A 24,072-nucleotide genomic window follows, 5' to 3' on the forward strand; every position below is an offset into this window, starting at 1 on the left:
ATATTTATTTTGGACCATGACTTGAAGCAATGCATGGAAATAAATATGAGTATGTATCTTTGATTTCTTAAAATTCTTGAAAGAGATCAAATAATTTTTGCTGCTTTAGATGATTTAGAGATCTAAAGGGGAGTGTTATATTTGCGAATTTGTACCAGTTTAAGTGTGGAAGGGTAAATGTTACAGAAATGATTGGGGAAGTGAATGATCAGGTTGAGCTGTGTTAATTCTGAGGTCAGAGGTAAGTGGGAGTTACGCCAACAAAGAGCTTTTCTTTAAATACACATGATTTTTATATATTGTCATCTCCTTTTTCAAGAGCATCCAAATATACATCTAAGTTTCTCCATCCAACCCCTGCACCTGGCACATGGAAACAGATGGAAGAATTCAAAATCTCAATTTAATCTGCCGTTGAATGTATCATGAACTCCTGTTGTGAAGTCTTGCGAATTAGCGACACCGTGCCAACACTCTGCCACCTTGTGGCTTCTGGAGTCATTGCAGCACATACAGACCAAAAATCAGTACCCAGTTCTCAAAGCTTTTACTGCGGCTACATGTCTTAGGTTTTATGGGCAGATACTTTATTTAAAGAAATACGTAGGGTTCATGAGAATAAATTTAGGAATTATATTTCTAATAAATAATTTTTGAATATGCTTCTCATGTCATTGGCTATCATCCATTAACCTGCCACAAAATAATATTTTCCGATATGTAGTTTTTAAGATTATGAAATCTTAAAACTAAAAGGGATCTCAAAGGTCATCCAGTCCAACATTTGAATTCTTTTATTATCCTTCTAATAGGAGAGCCTGAAGTGTGAGCTTAAACATCTCTAGGGCAGCTTATTTAATTTTGCAAAGCTTACTATCCCCACTATATTTGACAACATTTATTCAAAGAGTTATACATTCAACTAACATTGCTTGGATAAAGTTCAGATTTTTCCATGCAAACCACAAAAAATGTGTCAGAATTTTTTAAAGTTGCATTTTCCATGTTTATTAGTTCAGCATCAAGTATACAACAGGCCCTCACTAAATAATAGCCCTATTTGGTTTTCCTTTATTTAAATTTTTTAAGATGTAGGCTTATAGATTATTAACATTGAAATAGCTCTATGTTCAATGACAAAATGCTTTCAATGAATATTCTTCCAGTTTTACACATTCACTATTTTCTTCTTTTTTAAAATTATTTTCTCGTCACAACGAAAATATCGTTGAGAGCTCCCTATACTAGATGCTAGAGATATAAAATTAGAAAGACACAGTAACTTATCTTGACTTTTTTTATCTGTTGAAAATTCATTTGAGTATAAAAATTTCAGCTGCTTGATGGAGGTACGTGGAAAGTGCAGTAGGAGCCCAGTGTAAAGCATCTTGGGCTGTTAATGCATTCATTTTCCATGCTGTGTAACACATTTCCATAAACAGAGTCACTTAAAACATATTTGTTATTTCACCGTTTCCATTGGTCAAGTCCAAGCAAAGCATAGCAGGACTTTCTGCTTCACTGTCTCACTGACTGCAATCCAGGGCTGCAGTCTTAGAAGAGGCTTAACCAAGGAAATATCTAATTTCAGCTTCCTCGAATTGTTAACAGAATGTATTTCCTTGTGATGGTATGACTGAGAGCCTCAGCTTCTTATTGCTGTTGGCTGGAGGCTGCCTTACCTACTAGAGTCTGCCCACAGTGCCCTGCCATGCAGCCCTCTACATAGGCAGTTCACAACATGGCCGTTTGCTTCTTTAAAGCCAACAAGAGCATCTCTCCACTCTTCTAAGACACTGTGTCTTTTATAATGTAAAGTAATTATGGGCATGATATCTCATCTATTTGCCACTTAATGTTAACAAAGAGGGCGACATCCCATCACCTATGCTATATTGTATTATTTAGATACCAGTCGTCACTTCAACTCAAGGGGAAGGTACTAGGTAAATGCATGGACAGCAGGAAACAGGGAAATATTAGGAGTCATCTTAGCTTGGGGTGTGTCAGAGCTGAAGAAAACCTAACTGGATAATTGGGCAAAGCTTTTCAGGGGAATGAACCCTGTGCTCACACATGGTATTTCTCAGCAGATAATATGAAAATGAACCATGCTGAGTTGATAGCTTTGCTGAAACGTAGACAAGTAAAGGAGTATTGAGAAGGTAGGTCAGGATCAGATCACAAAGGGCCTTCTTTTATGAATTAAGGAGTATGCCAAAAGCAAAGGGAAAAATGGCTGAATACCAGACAGGAAGCACCATGGTCAGAGTTTCATGGTACAAATGCTATCCTGGCAGCAGTGTGGAGGACAGATGGAAGGAGGTTAAGGTGAGAGGAAGAGAAATAAATGAGATGCTATATATAGTCTTAGAATCATAGGGGAGGCTGAATTCAAACAGTAGAGTAGCATCTGGATATAGGAGCTTTTTAGGAGGTGCAATTGTTATGGTATCAATTATATAGCATTAGTGGTAGGAGAGAGATTGAGTATTTGTATGTGCGTGTGTATTTAAAACAGTAGACGTCTTTCAGGTGATATATGAGTTTGAATTTTTAATGATGCCATAACTAAAGAGCACTGAGATTTCTGTAAATGTGCTAAATTCCTTACAGAAAGCCAAATTCTTCTTTAAGGACAAATGGTTATGATAAAATGAGACAAATACCGTTATCTACAGCCTGGTGCAGGGCTTAGGGCTTGTAATAGATAACTGATCCCTACCTTGAATGGGTAGAGACAGACCAGGAGCCCCCACATATTTTATCATTAAATGTCTCATTTGAGAGGAGCCTCTTGATTATTTTTTACGTCAGTCCAATTTTAAAATAATGATTTTAAAACTTTTGGATAATTTTTTCAACAGCAATAAGTAAAGATTTTGTGCTGGGACAAGATTGGGGAGGCAGCAGGAAAAGTATTCGCATTAGCAGAGACTGACGTGATACCTGTTTCATCGTCTGTACAAAGAAGGTACCAGTTTGATGAGAGCTGTCTGGTGCTTATATCTATTTCTCTAAACACTGAGGAAAACTAGTTTGAGGGAAAGAACTTGCGCCATTGTGGACATTTATCCGGTGATGAAGAACTAGATTAGGGAGGGTTAAACCAATTTCTAGCAGAAAAGCTGATGTGTGGGAACTTGTTTGTTTCCATGTCAGGAATGCTTCTAGCCAAACATGTTAGGGTAGATATTTATGGGTTTTCTGTCTGCCCAGCATTCATTTTTCTTTTCCTCATTGTATTCCATTTTCCTCTTGGGAATCGCCTGCCTTCCACCAATCTTAATTTTAATGTGACTGTAAATCCAAACAGGTGCCCCTATGCCTCAGAAGCTGAAGGAATCCCAGAGGCTGAAACCTATACCTTCAACCAGATACTTACCTCTCACAGGAGGCAGACAGACAGACACTCTAAGTTCAGTTAGAGTTTAATGATTCTAGCAGCAGCTGCTGTTTTCCGTATCTGGTCCTTTTATCTAAAGGTTTCCCCACATTCCTTCTGATAAAGACTTTCTGATTCAGTTAATCGAAGTTGGTTGTTTATAACCACAGAAAATGATATACTGATTCTTTAGCATTTTAGGAGAAAGGAGGAAATAGTTTATTGAGCTTCTATCGGCTTTCATTCTGTTTGATGTTTTACATATTTTATCATTAAATTGACATGAAGTATAAATTAGACTTTCTATTAATGAATTGAATTATTAATACATTTTCTAATATGAAACCCAGTTTACATTCTGAAATAAAGTCCATTTGCTCATGATGAAGGTATATTATAAAATACAGAATATGTATATAGCTAGATTTAGTATGGTAAAATTTTAGTGCTTTTGCATCTATGAGTACAGTGAGGTTGCTTAATTTCAGTATTGACATTATACTGTTCTGAAGTTGAATTGGTTAGTGTGCCTCTTTCCTTATTCTACAGAAGTGTTTCTTTTGTTGTTGTTGTTGTTGTTATTGTTGTTGATTTTTCAGATGGAGTCTTGCATTGTCGCCCAGACTGTAGTGCCGTAGGGCGATCTCGGCTGACTGTGATCTCCCCCTCCTGGGTTCAAGCAATTCTCCTATCTCAGTCTCCCGAGTAGCTGGGACTACAGGTGTCGCCACCATGCCCAGCTAATTTTTTTGTATTTTTAGTAGAGACGGTGTTTCACCACATTGGCCAGGATCTCCTGACCTTGTGATCCGCCCACCTTGGCCTTCCAAAGTTCTAGGAAGAAATGTTTCTATGAGATTGAATTTTTCCACCTCTTGGGTAAAAGAAAAAACTTATCTGTAAAACTATCTAGGCCTAGTATTTCCTGGTAGGAGTATTTTTAAACTTTTTATTCACTATTTTAATATTTATAGTTATTCAGGTTTTCTCTTTATTCTTGAGCCAAGTTTAATAAGTTAAGATTGTTGAGAAATTTGTCAATTTTTTTAAACTTTTAAATTTGATGGAGAAAAGCTTTTTAAAGTATTATCTTATTATCATTTCAAATTTTCTGTTGCATGTATAGATATGTCTCCCTTTTCATTCCTAGTATGATTTTTATATTCTTCAATACTTGCCTTTTGCATAACTTTAAGGGACACTGTAAACATTGTATTATTCTATACGAATCAAATTCCCTGCCTCATAGTCCATTTATGTAGCATATGACATGACATGTGGCTCTTGGAATTAAGCAAAATGATGTTCCTGGTATCTTTCTTTTTCTTGAGAGATCCTTCCAGAATTTTTTCAATTTTATTTGTTATGAAAACACTAAATGAGGCCTTGCTGATTTTCTCTATTGTATTTATTTTCTACTTTTGGAACGCTGGTTCTCTTTTTTACAGTCTTCTTCTCAACTTTTTTTTTTTTTTCCTCCTAACTTCTTAATTTGGATACTTTGCTTATTGGTTTTCAGACTTTTTTCCTTTTCTAATATAAATACTTAAGGCTATACATTTTCTTCTTTCAATCATTTCAGCAGCATTCCACATATTTTCATATTCAGTATTATTGCCGTTTAGTTTTCTCCATTAGCTCCTGTGTTATTTAGAAATGCACTTTTTAAATTTAAAATTGGATATGTTTTCAAAGCTATTTTTCTTCCTTATTCCTTGTTATTTCGTTTCTGTGGTGCACACTCTTTGACATTTGTTGAGGCTTTAACTATGGCCTAGTATAGGGTAAATTTTTGTACATGTTCCATGTATATTTGAAAAGAAAGTGCATTCTCTAGCTCATGAATATGGCACTTATATCAATTAGATCAAGACTCCCACTTACACTACTCAAAGTTTTACTTTATCTTTCTTCTAGTATCACAGACCTTTCCTCTTTTATCACTTACAGGCTTTCTTGAGCATCTATTTTGCAATTTCAGTAAGGGTCATGAAATGTGCATTGTTTGTCAAATGTTCTTAGTTTACTCTTCTTCTGAAGAAATATTTTTTCATGGCAACAAAATTCTAGTTACTTTCTTTGGTGCACCTTGAAAATGTGATTCCACTCTCTTACGGATTCCATCTTACTCCCTGTTTAGTTGTGTAACTTTAAGTAATCTACCTTTCCTTTTGGGTTGATTTTAAAATCCATGTATGTTTGGTATTCTGCAACTTTACTGTAGTGAGTCGAGGTTTGGTTTCTTTTGATTAATGCTTTTGGGGCTTATTGGGCTATCTAAATCAATGGACTTGTACATTTACGTTATAGGAAATTGTTGGCAAACCTTTTATTTTCAATAATACTTCTTTCCCTATTTTCCATTGCTGAAACTCTCATTAAGTGTACTGGCAAGATGCTTTAAAAATGTTATAATTTATGCTCAGATGAGGAGGGAAATAGGGCCTGAACATCAGCCCATATTATCCTTGTCTCTATATGCATTTGTTTAATAATATTATTTTTTCATTTCTAATTTTCTCAAAAGTATTTTGGGGGCTACCTGTAATTCTACACGTTGAGTCATTTAGTTCAGCCTTCCACTCTTCTTAACTTCATCTCATTTCTCATCTTTTTATCTTCTGTGCTGTCTTCCAGAGAAATTTCTTGAGATCTAGTTTTCACTCCCTGATGCTGTATTGAGGAGTGTCTAACCTGATATGTAACTAATTCTTTAAAGGTTATTTTCAATAGCTACTTTTTTAATTTCTGGAAATTTTATGTGGTTCTTTGTTCACATCAGCTCTCTGGTTTTAGTAGTCTTTTGTCCTTAAGCCTTTCATTTTCTCCTTTATGTCCTTGAACATATTAAAACATATTGTGTATTATTTATCCTATACTTTGAATCATTTGAGTATTTTACTCTTATTTTCTTTGGCTGATTCTCAGTCATGATGATTCACTTTCTTGAAAATTTTGTGGCTGCATTTATTTTTTCCCATTTATTTTGAGTTTATGTTTTCTGGAGATTTATCTGTGGTAATTCTTTAAGACTTGGGTTGAAGGTGATTTTCTAAAGAAATAATGTGTATTTGTTTCCTCCAGACACCTGGGAACCATTCTGAGCTCTTATATGGTGCTTTTTAGGCCACACAATGTGAATTTGAGTTCCAAATCTTTAAAAAGGGCAAAGTTGTGATTACAGATTCTCAGGGGAGATTTTTACCCTTCATTCAATGTCAAATCCAAGATTGACAAATTTCTTCATCATCTTTTTTTCTGGTTATATTAGCCTGCTCAGGCTTCTATGACTAAATATTACAGACTAGATGGCTTAAATAATAGAAATTTATTTTCTGACAATTCTGGAGAATGGGAATTCCAAGATCTAGTGCCAGCAAATTAGGTTGCTGGTGAGGAACCTCTTCCTGGCTTGGATATGGCTGCCTTCTCACTGTGTCTTCATATGACCTTTCCTTGATGTGTGCATGCAGTGCATGCAGAGAAGGAAGGACAGCAAGCAAGAGAATGAGCAAACCAGCCCCCTGGTGTCTTTTCTTATAGGGACACTAATCCTAATGGATCATAGCCCTACCCTTATGACCTCATTTAATCCTAATCACTTTCTTAGGGGCCCCATCTCCATATACAGCCACAGTCGGTGTTACAGCTTCAATATATAAATTTGGAGGCCGAGGAACATAAGCATGCAGTCCGTAACAGTGGAATAGATATTTTCCTAGCAGGCCTTTTTACTGATAGAATGAGGATTTGGGCTTCCAGCTTGCTGCAGGAATCTTTATTCTGACTCTTCAACTTGTGTGAGCCCTAGGCTAAGTCTCCTGTTCCTATAAGATCATTTAGATTAACTATTTAGGAGACTGAATAGCAGATGTCCCCAGTGAAGCTGGTGGCTTCAGTACTTAGTTCTACCTCTGGATTTATTTTTGGCTTCACGAGATTTCCCATACTTTCTGTTCAAATTAAACATTAAAATATATGTAATTTAAATATTTCACCCTGTATTTTGAACTCTTTTATCATAAATATGCTGAGATTTTTGTGAAATAGATGTCAATAAAATAGTAGAGAAGATATAATGTACCCTCATATACCAGACAACTAGATTCAATTATCATTTTGTCAAACTTCGTTTAATTTGTTCTTTTTTTCTTTTTATGTTTTTACCTTAATATGTTAGAGCTCTAATATCAACTATTACATCTTGTAATACTAATGCATATAACCCTACAAATAGATGTAATCTGTATAATCACCTAGAAAGCTATCAGTTTATCTTTACTATTGTCTAATACATTTGAATATAACTCAAATGCCGCTTATTATTTCAAAATGTCATATTATGGTTGGTTGATTTAAATTGTGGTCCCAAAAAGGCCTACATCATGACTTTCATGGTGGTGGTGCTTTTATTTTTACCTCTCTTTAATCTAGCTTTTTCTTCCTTTTCCTTAAATTTAATGATACCAATGACTCTTGAAAACTTAAGACAGTTGCCTTACAGAATTTTTTTCTTTTGGTGTACAGATTGATTCCCTATTCTTTATATTTTCTATAAACTAAAAAATAAATACAAAGACTAGATTACATTTGGGTTCAACTTCTTTAGCATGGATACTTCATGGGTGGTGAGTGTAATTTTTATTACATGAAATCAGAAAATATGTATATCTGGTAATCATAACTGTAGTGATGTTAAAATTGATCATTGTTACAGGTTTTGTCAGCCTGACCCTTCCACTGCAAATTTCCCCATTAGTTTTTTCACCTAATAGCTTTTACCATCTATGGATGATTGTTACCTTTTAACGTTTTTTCAACATAATTTGCCATTGGTGATTTTGTAATTATATCACTTATCTACATGTATCAGATGAAAATTTTCTGATAAAATTTTCCTCAGAAATGAAGTTTTTAAGATGACTTTGATGTTTAGTTTGTGTAGGAGAGGATAAATGTTTAATTCTTTCTTTTTAATTGCCAATGTTCATAGTAAATGGTTGCCACTTTACCTACCTCCTGTGCTGAAATGAGTTTTTTTTTTCTTTTAATTTTCTATTAGGTTTTTAGCTTTTATAATGTGACACCTCAAGGTGTGTTTATGAAGAGAGGGATTATAAATAAAAAATAAAAATCAAGAATACTAAGCACATCACTATACCTGGGTTTAGTATATTTTGGGTTCATGAGAAGTTTTTAGACATGACATTTTCTAGAATATATGTACCTTCCATATCGACAGAAGAGTAGATCTTAATTTGATTAGAATCCAAAGTTGAATTTCCTAGTCCTTTAATTCCTATTCTATCTTTACTGATGCCATTATTTTTAAGTTCCTGTTTTTCCTTTAAAGTCAATGTGATCCTACATTTCTCAAATGATTTTCCTAAAATTTATTTTTAATATTTAATCTCCCCACCTCCCTGCCTTCATCTATAGAATCTGAGTTGGGATAAATAACAAGCCTATCCTCAATCTCCTTTACTTAGCAAAACATGCATATGGGTAACAAGACATTTGTCAAATAGTGCTTTGTGTTTTTAAAGTCATGCTAATAAAAATTAAGAATTATAAAGAGAGAGAGAATTAAATCCCTATAGAAGTGAATTTCTTAGCCTCCAAAGAAAAGATTGATGGGAGTTTAAGCAAACTTAGAATTACTATTTTGTGAACACATTGATTAATATGGCTATTTCTCCTCCTGACCTTATGTTTTATCAATATCTTATTATGTGGAAAAAATGAAGACATCAACATAGTACAAAAAGCTTATTTAAAAGGCAAATGGGTCAAGTTTGTATGAAATGGCAATTATGAAAACAATCACAAGTCATTGAACAGGATTTAATTAATAGGTTAGACCCAAAGAAAGGCTCTGCATTAATGTGCTCAACAACCAAAGAAGGCACATTCTGCTTATAAACTATGTATGATAATCTAAGATAAATATTTGTAACATAATGGAAAGGCAAATATGCAAATGACAAAGTAGAAGTAGAGATGATGTTTTAGGTAGCAAGGATCTAGCCTTAATAACCATCACTATTAAAATATGGCCGGCTAAGTCTGTAATTAAAAAAAAAAAAAAAAAAAACTTCACTAGCTCTTCCAAAGGTAACTTGTAGGCTAATACTAAAAAGGATGAAGTCATGTGATCAAAATTTCAATATTCAATCAGTAGATAAAAAGATATGCACATTAAAAAACTCTGATTTTATTAAATGTTTTCTCATACATTTGCATAAGTTAAGGTATAAAAAACTAAATGTAAAGTATTTATTATAAAATGAGATTAACATGGTATGTCATGTCATGAGACTCAACAGCATTGTCAGTTGGTAAGTTTTATATATATTGTTTTCAAAGAACCAGTTGGTGAACAAAAACAGTGCAATAATTATAGCTGTTAATTCACACATTCATTCAGTCAGAAATCATGTCTCATATCATGTGCCAGTTATAGTTCCAAGCACTAATTAATCAAAGATTAGTAAGACAAGGACCCTTCATGTAAAGAGCTCACACAGTCTCTTAGGAGAATTATTCACATAGTCAGTTAATAACAGTCTACTATGAAGGGTGTTACAATGAGAATATGGAAGATGTGCTGTGGATAATTAGAAAATAATGGGAATTCTTGTTTTGGAGACAGCTTTTTAAGGACAGAGCTTTCTCGAGATGGTAACTTTCAATTTGAGTGTTGAATGTAAGTCTACCAGCTGGAAAAAGTGGGGAATAGTCCCTTAAAATCTGAGACTTGAGCACATTTGTAGAGACAGGAAATTACAAAACAGATGTTGTATTCAAGGGATAATATACAGTTCTGTGATTGGAGGAGGGGTGCATGAGAGAGGACAGGAGATGAGAATCTATATGATGTTTGGTGAAGATGGGAAGGACTGAGTGTCATGAGAAGCAGGTTGGGCTTTTAGACGTCAGCATTTATGTGTCCGGCAAGGGTTTTGATATAGTTGTGTGTAGTTACAAGTTCTTTAGTTTGAGGAGGAAAAATGAAGCTGGGAAGAGACTGTAGGCAGAGAGATAAGTTTGGAAGCTATTGCCAGAGTCGATGAGATATGAACCAAGCTAGTTGTAATAAGAATGTCCAACAAGGTGACAATTTTGGGAATTCTTTAGAACATGGTGTCTGATCTTTTGGCCTCCCTGGGCCACACTGGAAGAAGAATTGTCTTGGGCCACACATAAAATACACTAACATTAATGATAGCTGATGAGCTAAAAAAAATCACACATTAAAAAAGAAGTCTCAATGTTTTAAGAAAGTTTACAAATTTGGGTTGGGCTGCATTCAAAGCCATCCTGGACTGCATACAGCCTATGGGCTGTGAATTGAACCATCTTGCATTCAGACATAAAATCAGTTAAATTAGAAAGACAGTTGAACATTACGGGTTCTGGAGGGAATAATCAAGAATTATTCTGAAGTGGTCAAATTGGGTGGATTACAGTGGCATTGAGTTGAGAATAGTTGGAGAAGCTGGTTTTGGGAAAAAGTTCCCTGAGCTTGATTTCAAGCATGTGGAAGCTTAAAACCCAGGAAAGACTATAAGGAATGGGTCCTAGAGATATCCTTTCCCCCATAAAACATATAATTTTGGAAGGAAAGCATCAAGCAAGCTATTTTGGATTTGACTCGGTTTGGCAAATTTTCATTAAAAAATTTTTTTTTCTGCATGTGAAAAAAGCAGGAGGAACTTTTCAACACAGAGCAAATATGTTCATATAAAGCATCAAGAAGCTCAAAATAAGTTTTTATACAAATTTTTACAAAGCAGAAGTGAGAAAATCATCATCCTTATGTTTATATTTTAGATCTATTGTATGAGGTTAGACCCAGGGTTAAATTTGATCTTCATTATTAGAAATTTAGTGAAAAGTATTCATAGTTTGTTCAAACTTTAGAGAAAAACAGAAGTTGGAAGGAATTTGGAGATTTTAAGAACATCTTAAAAATAATCAACAACTCCTAGAAACTGTAAGTTAAACATAAGGATTTTTTTGATGTTTTGACAGTATGATAATTTGACAATTATTTACTTTCTGTATTTGATAAGCAGGTTTTCTCCTTCACCAGTCGTTATTTTAGTTTTTCCCCACAAGCACCCTAACTTTTTTTTTTTTAAATTTTGACTGTTTCTTAGTTGGGAAAGACAAGGTTCAAAGAAATTGATATTGTTGAGACCATCCAAATGTGATCTGGAGTTTGAACATTGGCCTTGCATGCATTTCCTCCATAAACTGAAAACGTTCACATTGAGGCTTCGATTGCTTCCATCTAGCTCCTCCCTTCTCTTTCCTCTCTCTTTGTTTTTCCTTCCTTCAGCTATTTCTCTAAAGTATCCACCCAAGTAGAGTCATTATAGGCAAAGTAATTGATTTGTAGTTACTAGCTAAGGTCGTTTGTTCACATATGCCAATAACTCTTGTGGTTTCATCTTTTGCTATATTTTTAGGTATTTGGGAAGGTTATTGCCTCTCTCAACAAGTATTTGATAAATGAATGTGAATGTCTTAGTGCTACCAAACTACTGAATCACAAACTTAGATGGGAACTAGTGAACTAAATCTTGGGAATAAATGACAGTAATGGTATTCAACACTGTTTGCCTTCAGTTAACCCGTTGGAAGCTGAACACAGAAAATACTTTTTACATGTTAATAAGGAATAGATTCCTGAGACGCACTATTAACAGAACTTGACTTCTGCATTTGCGACTTTTTAGAGAAATGTATATTTATAACACTATTAAACAGAATAGCCTTAAATCAGAAACATAACTTGTGGTTTGACTGGTAGCATCTGGAAAGAATCAATTCCTTTGCCTATAATGTTTCTAAGCAACCACAAATTGAAGCAATGCAAAGATAGTTCATGGGAAGTTAAAGCTATAATTTTTAGATTTCTATAATTTTGGATCTGCTGTAGGGCAAAAACACTGAAAGCTAATTTACACATTCTGTCTTTATTTATTAAATACACATTTCATGGGATATCAAATCGTCACAGCTTTTTATAAGCAAATGGGCCTTTTCAGGAGGTCCAATTTAAGTCTTTCTTTGTTATGTATAATTAGAATCTGCATATGCAGTCTAGCATAATTATTTTGTGAAATATAAAGCAACACTGAAATTGTGATGTTAATATTATAAAGCTGTGAATTTATTAACACACTTCAGATGCTTTCTGAGTTTTAAAAATTCTAATTGGATTGAATTCCATCATTACCAAATACTTTAATGCACTCTTGTACAACATGAATCTAAATATAAGTTATAAGTTTTTCCCTGTTTGGTATGTCTCCATTTGCATTTTTCAGATTAATTTAAATGTAAAATACTTTATACAAATTATTTCCTCAAATCCGTGAAAGTAAATGCCAAAGGTCTGATACCTAACCAGAAAATCTGAAATACATTTTAGAAATTCACATACTACAATATAGCCATTTTAGAATATTATGATTTTTTAATGACTGCCTTTTTCCATGAAATGGGTTTTCTTTTTAACAAAGTAAAATTAGCGACTAGCTGAGAGGAAATGAAATAAATCTTTTTTATACACCATGCAGGGGATATTATTTCCTCATAGAAATTTAAAGTACATTTACAAAAGTTTTCTAATAGTAGAAATTTTTAATAGATGTTATCAGGACTTTCATGCTAACTAATCAGTTGAGCTCACTATGAAAAATACTGGAATATTGTTTAATCCTTTTCGGGGAGGGAAGAGGTTTGGTAGGCCATGTTTAATCTTACATTTTAAAATATTAATTGATCTTTGTAGCATGTCAATTCTTATCAATAGAATAAGCAAGTTTGTTATGCTGGTATAAAAGATTTTGTGGCCAGGTATGGTGGCTCATGGCTGTAATCCCAGCAGTTTGGGAGGAAGAGATGAGTGATCACCTGAGCCCAGAAGTTTGAGACCAGCCTGTGCGAAAGGCCAAAACCCGTCTCTACAAATGATTAGTCAGGCTTGGTGGTACACACCTGTAACTCCAGCTACTTGGGAGGCTGAGTTGGGAGGAAGATTCCCTGAGCCTTGTAGGTTAAGGCTGCAGTAAGCCATGGTTATGCCACTGTTGTACTCCAGCCTGGGTGACAGACTGAGATCCTACAGAAAAAAAAAAAAAGAAATATTTTGTATACTACATGTATTTTTTTCTTTTGTTCTAGAAAGAGATCCAGGTTATCTAAATTCTTATCTATAAATAATAGAATAGTGGCATACTGAAAGTCACAACTTGATTTTTTTCTTTTTAGTAAAGTAAACCAAAGCCTGAAAGAGAACCAGTAGAAACTAATTATTCATACCTCACTGACCTCTTTGGATTTAAAGCCACAAAAATACTTTAGTCCTTTGGACATAAGTGGGCAACTGAATTTATAAAGAAGCCAGAATGAAAAGCGTGAAGAGTGACTGAGAATATGGTAGGCACATTTCTCCATCATAAAGCCTTTGATAAAATAGACCCCTAGATGCTCTCCTCCCACCACCTGCCCACACATGCATGATTAGAGCAGTCTTCATTAGCAGGTGCCAACTGTCAGCCCTCAGTATTTTGCTTTAAGCTTTAGTTTCTTTCAGTCTGGCTCAGAAACCTACTCCCTGTAATTTCAATTCACCAATAATTTCTTGAACACCTGTAATGAACCTATAATATAGAGACAAAGTAGGTGGTAAAGAGCCAGGTACTGCTTTCCAGAAATAGTGCTCTTGTGGAAGAAGATACATACATACATTATCAATGCTCATAAAAAAGAAACCTGTTTTGTGTTTCTCATAGTGATAAAAGGAAGGATTTGATGTTTTCTGAGGCCCTACTGTGTACCACACACTGTGGTAGGCCCCTCACTTTCAGCATCACACTCAACTCTCCCAAAAATCCTATGTGGATATGTGATTTCTAAAATCATGTAATTAGCAGCTAGTGTGCTAGAACTTAGACCTAGCCTACCTATCTGTGTGACTGCAAACTTTCTACTATTACCTTGCCACTTCTTTTATTTCAAATTGGGGAAAACTAGGAGAATCCTCAGAGTGGGTGGATTTTAAAGGCGTAATTACATAGTTTATTTTTCCACTTTTAAATGAATAATATTTCAAATTTCCACAAGGATTTTAAGTATCTAATGAAGTTGAGAAAAATATAACTTCTCCCTATACCACTCTTAGATGAGAGGCAGCTCAGATCTATAGAAATGTTAAAGTCTGTGAATGGATTGTATATGTCAAACAACTGTAATACGCATATGAGGAAAAGCATTATTGCCAAGAAAGAGGGGATACCTCTTCCTTGTAAGATACTTCATCTTCATCTCAAGAAGAAGAGATAAGTATCATCTCTCTTCGGCATTATTCTAATTATTTATATTGTTGATTTGTGGTGTTTCAGTAAAAGCATAGATTCCAAAGCTTGTTCTATTGTTTACCAGCAGAGGGACCTCGAACAAGTGAGATAGCTTCTCTGAATGTCAGTTTCCCCATCAGTAAGTTGAAGGGATAAAGTTTACCCCTTGTATTGTTGTGAATATCGAATGTATCTGCATTTTCCTGGCACATGGTCAGCAATCAATACATGTTTCATATCCTTTCTTATGATCCTCAGACTGTGTTTCCTGTTAGCATGTCTGACACTGGACTTTCTCAGTAAAGGGTTCTATATAGCAGTTCCATCCAGCAATCTTTACTTCACATTATCAAATTTCAGAAACACATATTTTTAATGCTCCAAACATGTCTGTGGCATGAAGACTTTTATTGCCTCAGGAAAATGCCTGATTGAATAGACAGCCAAGTGCCAAGTTACTCGAGGGGCCAACTTTCAACAGAACAGTTAAAGTAAATGAAGCTATTATTCATGTGTATGTCTACCTCGCTCTCCTCCCTCCAAGAAAAGCTTTGTATGATATTGAACAAGTTAGCCTCTCTTAGCCTCGGCTTCCTCATCTGAAAAGTAGATGTGGTCTCAATCTCTTGTCATGAGATCTAATAAATGAAGTATTTTAATGCATGAGAAATATTAACATTTTCTTCCCATTCCTGTTGAAGTCATGAGTAATTTGTAGGAACCTAAGTTCCAAACCAACTGTTGTGGCTGGGATAAGGTCTCTGGAGCTATGTTTTATTCCTTTATAAGTTAAGATAATAATACCTAAGCTCAGAGATTTGTGTATTTAAGTAAACTTATCTAAATTATGTAAAGTAATGTACAAAACATCTGCCATATTGCAGTATAAAAATGTAAATTTGGGAGAAATCAAATTGGAAATTTCAGATCATCCTCTTGGCTAATGGAAGGGATACATGATTTAACAAGGCAAAGCCATTACATTGTGAATAAAATGCCTCATGTGGAGAAGTAATGAACTTCAATTTCAAAAAACAATATTTCGAGTAGCTAGTAGTTATTATGCAGTATATTGGACTCTGGGAATAAAAATAATTGGTATGATACTAGTTATAGATTATAGACAAATATACTTTTTATATCTCTTACTTGCTGAATATTTATTGCATTTCAAGCACATACAATTAAAAAATTAACACAATATTTATTGAGTACTTATTATAAAGCAGCTATTAAGCTTTTCATGTATTATCTCATTTAATCTCACATCTTTAATGAGGTATACCTTGTTTGCACATTTAGTAGATAATAAGACAGAAAAATAATAATAACTCACCTAGTGTTACATTGCCACTAATAAATACCACCAGGATGCATCTAAAGCCTGAAATCCTAATATCTAACTTAGACCACATGTTAACACCAAATACATGATTTTCCTTTATGAATGGTTTCATCATTTTCTCTGAATGAGCAATTTGCTTTAAATAGAAGACATGTTTACTTATAGTAGATAGTTTGAGCATGATCTATTTTTAGTGACCATTTATCTTGAAACCTCAAATCCTTGTCTTGGAAGACTGTTTACAGAGAAATCCATGAAGAATAGGCAAATGTAGAAGACATGTTTTTTATTAGTAATTTTACAAAGATGAGAGAATTATAAGAATGTGAGATAGAAAGTTGTGATATGCTGGAAAAAAGCTAAAATAAAATATTTTTGAAAAGTAGATTGAGCAGATTAAAACAACAAATATTATGTGTTGTACATCAATACAATTGACCAAACCCTCTGTCCCACTGAAAAATGATAAGAGCTGATAGTGGTAACATTAGACACTTTTATAGTTTAGAATTATTTTCAAAGTCACTAGCTGCATAGACTGGCAATACAGTAAAAGCACAAAACAGCATTGGAGATCTTGGATATAGAAAGTAAATTACCTGTCAGTGTCTGAGATCTTGTCTTTTCTACTTGCATTAATCAGAAAATGTAGGTAGAGGGTAAGGATAAATAAAGAGATGTGTGCATCTATTACTAGCTCTGATCAAAGCTTTCTTGAGTAGTGATAAATGTATCATTTAAAGAATGGATAACATAATGTCTTAATCCATTTTCTCTAGCTGTAACTGAATATCTGAGACTGGGTAATTTATAAAGAAAATAAATTTGTCACAGTTCTGGAGGCTGAGAAGTCCAGAATCAGGTGGCTGCATCTGGTCAGTTTCTGGTGAGGTCAGCTTGCTGTGTCATTGCACAGGACAAGGCATCGCAGGGCAAGAGGGGTACCCTGAGAGCCAAACTCAGTTTTTTAACAGACTCTTACTGTGATAAATAATCGATTCCCATGACAAACCATTAATTCATTAACCCATAATCCATTAATCTATGTAGGACCCAATCATCTCTTAAAGGCCTCAGCTCTTAATACTGTTACATTAGGGATTAAGTTTTAATATGAATTTCAGAGGGAACAAACATTGAAACCCAGGCACACAGCCATAGAGACTTAAACAATTATCCTGCTTGACTGGGACATGACAGCCATAGTTCATGGACCAAGTCTGCCCCAATGCTGGTTTTTGTAAATAAAGTTTGATTGGTACACAGCCATGCCATTCATTTCTTTTTTTTTTTTTCTTTTTTTTAAATTGCATTTTAGGTTTTGGGGTACATGTGAAGAACATGCAGGATTGTTGCATAGGTACACACATGGCAGTGTGATTTGCTGCCTTCCTCCCCATCACCGATATCTGGCATTTCTCCCCATGCTATCTCTCCCCAACTCCCCACCCCCCGCTGTCCCTCCCCTATTTCCCCTGATAGACTCCAGTGTGTGATGCGCCCCTCCCTGTGTCCTTGTGTTCTCATTGTTCAACACCCACCTGTGAGTGAGAACATGCAGTGTTTGATTTTCTGTTCTTGTCTCAGTTTGCTGAGAATGATGGTTTCCAGGTTCATGCATGTCCCTACAAAGGGCATAAACTCATTGTTGTTTATGGTTGCATAGTATTCCATGGTGTACATGTGCCACATTTTCCCTGTCCATTCTATCATCAATGGGCATTTGGGTTGGACACTTCATTTCTTTTAATAGTGCTAGTACTGAATTGGACTATCATAAATGGACATTTGGGTTGTTTCCAAGTCTTTGCTATTGTAAACAGTGCCGCAGTGAACATTCATGTGCGTGTGTCCTTATAATAATAGAATGATTTATAATCCTTTGGATATATACCCAGTAATGGGATTGCTGGGTCAAATGGAATTTCTATTTCTAGGTCCTTGAGGAATTGCCACACTGTCTTTCACAATGGTTGAACTAATTTACATTTCCATCAATAGTGTGAAAGTGTTCCTATTTCTCTTCATCCAGTCCAGCATCTGTTGTGTCCATATTTTTTAATGATCGCCATTCTAACTGGCGTGAGATGGTATCTCAGTGTAGTTGTAATTTGCATTTCTCTAATGACCAATGATGAGCATTTTCTCATATGTTTGTTGTCCTCATCTATGTTTTCTTTTGTAAAGTGTCTGTTCATATACTTTGCCAACTTTTCAATGGGCTTGTTTTTTTTCTTGTAAATCTGTTTTAGTTCTTTGTAGATTCTGGACATCAGCCCTTTGTCAGATGGGTAGACTGCAAAAATTTTTTCCCATTCTGTTGGTTGCCGATTCACTCTAGTGACTGTTTCTTTTGCTGTGCAGAAGCTGTGGAGTTTGATTAGGTCCCATTTGTCTATTTTGGATTTTGTTGCCAATGCTTCTGGTGTTTTAGTCATGAAGTCCTTCCCTATGCCTATGTCCTGAATGGTTTTGCTTAGGTTTTCTTCTAGGGTTTTTATGGTGTTACATCTTAGGTTTAAGTCTTTAATCCATCTGGAGTTAATTTTAGTGTAAGGTGTCAGGAAGGGGTCCAGTTTCTGCTTTCTGCACATGGCTAGCCAGCTTTCCCAACACCATTTATTAAACAGGGAATCCTTTCCCCATTGCTTGTTTTTGTCAGGTTTGTCAAAGGTCAGATGGTTGTAGATGTGTGGCATTGCCTCCAAAGCCTCTGTTCTGTTGCACTGATCTATATCTCTGTTTTGGTACCAGTACCATGCTGTTTTGATTACTATAGCCTTGTAGTATAGTTTGAAGTCTGGTAGTGTGATGCCTCCAGCTCTGTTCTTTTTGCTTAGAATTGATTTGGCTATGTGGGTATATGGGCTTTCTTTTGGTTCTATATGAAGTTTAAGGTAGTTTTTTCCAGTTCTGTGAAGAAGGTCATTGGTAGCTTGATGGGGATAGTGTTGAATCTGTAAATTACTTTGGGAAGTATGGCCATTTTCACCATATTGATTCTTCCTAACCATGAGCATGGAATGTTTCTCCATCTGTTTGTGTCCTCTTTTATTTCGTTGAGCAGTGGTTTGTGGTTCTCCTTGAAGAGGCCCTTTACATTCCTTGTTAGTTGTATTCCTAGGTATTTTATTCTCTTTGTAGCAATTGTGAATGGCAGTTCATTCTTGATTTGGCTCTAAGTCTGTTATTGGTATATAGGAATGCTTGTGATTTTTGCACATTGATTTTGTATCCCGAGACTGCTGAAGTTGCTTATCAGTTTGAGGAGATTTTGGGCTGAGACAATGGAGTCTTCTAAATATATTATTATATTTAGAAGTATATTATATACTTCTATATATACATATAATATACTTCTAAGTGTATTATATGTTGTCTGCAAATACAGACAATTTGACTTCCTCCTTAGACTGCATTTTGAAGGCGTTTGCTCTTTCATGGAATAATTTTTAGTAGAATCTGAGTGCTAGTACTGAATTGGACATGAGAAATACAAGTTGAATTAGATAGAGCCTATATTCTTACAGAATTTCAACTGATGTGTTGTTTATATCTTTATATTTAAGTTTAGTTTCTAGTAGGTCTTGCTTTTTTATTGAATCCATCAATCTCCACCTTTTAATTGAAGAGTTTAGACTACTTATATTTGATATAATTATTAATATGCTAAAATTTAAATATATTGCCTTGCTACTTGGTTTTTACTGCTAACCTCTGTTCTTTTCTCCCATTTTCCTTGATAACTTTTAAGTTGAGTTTTCTTACAATACATTTAGATCAACTATTGGCTTATTACCTATATTTTTTCTTTTATGTGCTTTCTCTAAGGTTTATACAATTTATCAGAGTCTATCTTTAAATAATATTATACCACTTCACATATAATACTAGAAACTCACAATAATATACTTTTTTGCATAAGAAAATCGCTGTATTTATTTTCCTACAGGTAATTTTTCTACGGCTTCAACATTTTCTTTCCAAAATTAAAAGAAAAATATCCCAAAGTTTAGAGCTGGATCACTTGGTCCTTTCTCTTCATATCTCCTCCCAGTTCAAAATGCTTACATCTCTTAATGGCCAGCATCCTCTTGCATCTGCAGTTAGGTTCAACACATTTCAGACTGAGCACAGTCTTCTTTGTGATCTTAGCCTTCTTCCAAAAAATTGACTTTGTCTGCCCACCATAGCCACTCTGCTTCTGATCACAGCACCTCTTTCCCTGGGCATACAAGGAATCCTTGCGCTTCTTATACTGTGTCACTTTGTGAGGCTGATGCTTGCCACACTTCTTACAGAAGGTTCTTCGGGTTTTAGGTACATTGACCATCTTTGCAGAAGGGCTGGTCTGTCTGCATGATGAAAACTAGAAACGGTGTCTGAGATCCTCTCTTCACACAGCTCTCACCTATCAGGAAAGGGCAATAATATCCTTTTAACTCTGCACGTACCTCTTTTGCATAATTTTATCTATGTAGGTCATATAACAGATTATTATCATTTTTGCTTTAAATCATTTATATTTTAAAGGGGTTAAAAATGAGACAAAAATATAAGTACCTGGATATTGATCATTTCTAATATTCTTCATGTATTTGTTGTAACTGTAAATTCCATGTATAGATATACGTTTCCTCTGTTGTTATTTTTCTTTACCCACAAACCTTCCTTTGACATTTATTGTGGTACAGATTTGCTGGCAATGAACATTATAAGCTTTTGTCATTTTTAAATGATATTTTTGCAGGGTATAGAATTCTACATTGACAGCCCTTCTCTTTTAATACTTTAAAGATGTGACTTCATCTACTGCCATATGGTCTGAATAGTTAGTTATGAGGAGGAGTTGCTGTCATCCTTTGTTCTTCTGTATGGAAAGTAAGCTTTTTCTTTTCTGGCTGCTTTTGAAATTTTTCACTCTATCTTTGGTTTTCAGCAATTTGACCATGATGTGTGATTTTCTTTATGTACCTTCTGCCTGGGGTATTTGAGCTTCTTAGATCTGTGGATTTCTAGTTATCAAATGTGGAAAATTATCAGTCATTATTTTTTAAAATAATGTTTCTTTTCCTTCCCACTTTCTAGGATTCTACTTGGTATCATTCAGCATATCATTGGCAGTCTATTCATTTTGTTCCAATATTTTGAAATATCTGTGCTTTAAACAGTTTCCATCACTATTTCTTCGAGCTCACTGGTTTTCTTCTTCTGCAGCATCTTCATCTGTGGTTGATCCCATGTACTGTATTTTTCATTTTGGATATTCTTTTTTATCTTTATATCTTTCATTTGGTTCATTAAAAATCTTCCATTTCTATCATCATACTCTTCATCTTGTTTATGTTTTTCTACACAGTTTTTTACATACATAAAGCACATTTAAAAAATTCACTTCTTAAACATTCTTACTTGCCTATTTTATTATCTCTGTGATTTCTTTGTTAATTGATTTTTTTCCTAATTATGGGCCATAATCAGGAACTGATTACATAACTCACACTTGCATCTCTCTGTCTCTTCATGATATTCATTCTTATCCTTTAACCCTGGTATTCTGCCCACAAATTCTCCCTGTCATGGCTATCAAAAACTCCAATTTCTGATTTCTCAATGCATTGGAGAAACTAGACCCTGTTTGGGTCCCATATTTCTTTCTCTTTCCTGAAAACTGCCTCCAGTCAGTAAGCTGGAGCAATAGTGGAGCTCATCTTATTTATTTATTTCCTTTCTCTCATGGATCATACAGACATCAAATGATTGAAAATTGTTGAATCATATGTGTTTTTCTTATTTTCCAGTTATTTATTGTTGGTGGGCAATTTCCCTAGTAGCTAATTCAGGAGGATGTGACATCTTAGTTGAGCCTTGAAAGTATAAGTAGGAATTTGGCCCTCAAATTGGATTTAATAATGTATTTGAATTTAGCCAGTTTCCTTTTCTGTTCCTTTGATTGTCTACTTCAACCCCTTACTTTTCAAGCCTTCTACCCATATAATCACATTATTCTTTAGACTTGAACTTCTTTAAAAAATTGAGATAATTTTGCTATAAGACATTTTCTCTCTCATCTTATTTTCCTAATATTAATCTCCTTTCACAGGCGTATTTATTTTGTTTCCTTTCACTGAAAAGATACCTGTTTACCTGCACCATTGATTTCATCCCATTGATAGTTTTGGGGTGATGGGGTAAAATTACACATTTAGAAACTAGAATAGATTGCATTGCTAAGCTACCAGTTGCATTTTCTTTGAATAAGAGCTTTAGAAGCTAATTTTTTCTCTAGTCTTAAGAATTAACTCATTAAATATATCAGAAAATTAACTGTAAAATGTAAATTAACAGAGTTTGATGAACTGAATTGCAAAGATTTAAAACCAAGTGTATGACTGTGGAGAAAGCATAATAGGATAATCTATTATCTTAATAGATTAATGATACGATAATCTATTATCTTGGTGCAAGGAGCCATAGGAAGCTCTACTATCCTTAAGAAGAAAGGATGTCATTTTATTCCTCACTCAACCATAGGAAGGACTATATAAATTGGAGTAGAAGCCCAAAGTGTAATAAGCACTATTTTTGACATCACTTTAGGAAGAGTCATTTGTAAGAAACCTTGGGGATTTCCTAAAATATGAGAATTGTTTGTCCTTAGTTTCATAAACTCTCTGAAAGTCATTGAACTTTTTTTTTCCCTTGAAAAAGCTAAATTCCAGATACCCTAGGTAATAATTTTTAGGTCGCATAAACTTTGCTAATAATAGTAAATATGTCTGGAAATGTATTAACTCTTTCATACCTTCAGGGCACCATTAATGAATTTTAAGCCAACCAATTCCTCCATAATTCTGCAGTGAACCAAAAGAGTTAATACATGTAGCAGAGATGCAGTGTTAAGATTAAGGGTAAATCTGCTTCATTGAGATTTGCTAAGAAATACCGTATGACCAGGGAGTTAACAGATCAGAACAATAGCATATTGATTCATTTCTCAGTTTTACCATTTCTTTAGAATATATTTGTTCCTCAATCGAACTTAGAGAAAATTTGTAATTATCCAAAAAAAAAAAAAGGAATATGTTTAAAGGTTTATTCAGTCTAGCAAGACATATTGTATTGTAAATGAAATTGTTTTCTTGGCCATGGAGGTTAAATTTTGGGTTCAGATATGCCTGGGTTTAAGTTCTAATTCTTCTGCCTGTTGTTATATACACTCACATGCTCATGTCTTCACACCAACCTGACATGCTGTATCTCTCCCCTATGAAACTGAGAAACTAGAAATAACAATGTAAGAGAAATGATCTGGGCTGAAATCTTGGCTTTCTTATTTTCCAGCTGCATGGCCTTGGATAAGTTGCTTAATTCATAGGTCCCTCAATTTTTGTGTGTGTGTAGAAATGGGATTTGGAGGTTAATAATAATGTCTGATAGACTGTTGTTAGGATTTAATGAGTTGTTATACAGCAAACTTAGTATCCAGTAAATGATTATTACTTTTTTTGTTTTAATGATATTAAACATAAGTCATTCATTTATAAAACTGAGTATGTCCTATTTGTAAGAACTGGAACAGAACATTTCCTGACACCCTGCCTCACCTCTTCACCGTGTTCCAGCAGCCATTTAATATGCGTGTGCGTGATAATGGCCAGGTATTTGTTCCTAGATGGTTAATAGAGTTATTTTTCTCAATAACTTAGAGAGAAGTTACCACCTCAGAGTTACTTCTAGCTTCCCCAGGGCTTAATTTCAGAGGTGTTAGAGCTGAAAACAGGGAATCATTTTTATCTACTTACTATGTGGCACAAAGAAAGAAAATGAAGGCATGGAAATTCATTTCACACAGCAATGAAAGTAGGTTTGCTTTTAGTCCCAGCAAAAAAAAAAAAAAAAAAAAAAAAAAAAAAAAAAAAAGACTGGGACTTGCTGTTTGATGAAGATAGTTCTAAGAACAGGTGCCC

General features: G+C 34.5%; 2 protein-coding genes across 20 annotated transcripts in view; one reads left to right on the forward strand and one right to left on the reverse strand.

The window, feature by feature from the left end:
* The window catches only part of DLG2 (discs large MAGUK scaffold protein 2), a 2,183,817-nt gene that overhangs the window by 1,285,842 nt on the left and 873,903 nt on the right, over positions 1–24,072 (forward strand). The window lies entirely within an intron of this gene.
* Positions 20,015–20,505, reverse strand: LOC116563324 (60S ribosomal protein L36a-like). Its single transcript, XM_032296004.1, has one exon. The coding sequence runs from the start codon at positions 20,433–20,435 to the stop codon at positions 20,115–20,117; it is 321 nt and encodes a 106-aa protein (XP_032151895.1). The 5' UTR covers positions 20,436–20,505; the 3' UTR covers positions 20,015–20,114.

This window comes from Sapajus apella, unplaced genomic scaffold (assembly GCF_009761245.1).
Source record: "Sapajus apella isolate SASKATOON/1434 unplaced genomic scaffold, GSC_monkey_1.0 scaffold34, whole genome shotgun sequence".
NCBI lineage: Eukaryota > Metazoa > Chordata > Mammalia > Primates > Cebidae > Sapajus > Sapajus apella.

Bases quoted from the DNA above. Each gene is read 5' to 3' on its own strand.
- LOC116563324 (XM_032296004.1), bottom strand. From the start codon at position 20,435: ATGGTCAATGTACCTAAAACCCGAAGAACCTTCTGTAAGAAGTGTGGC.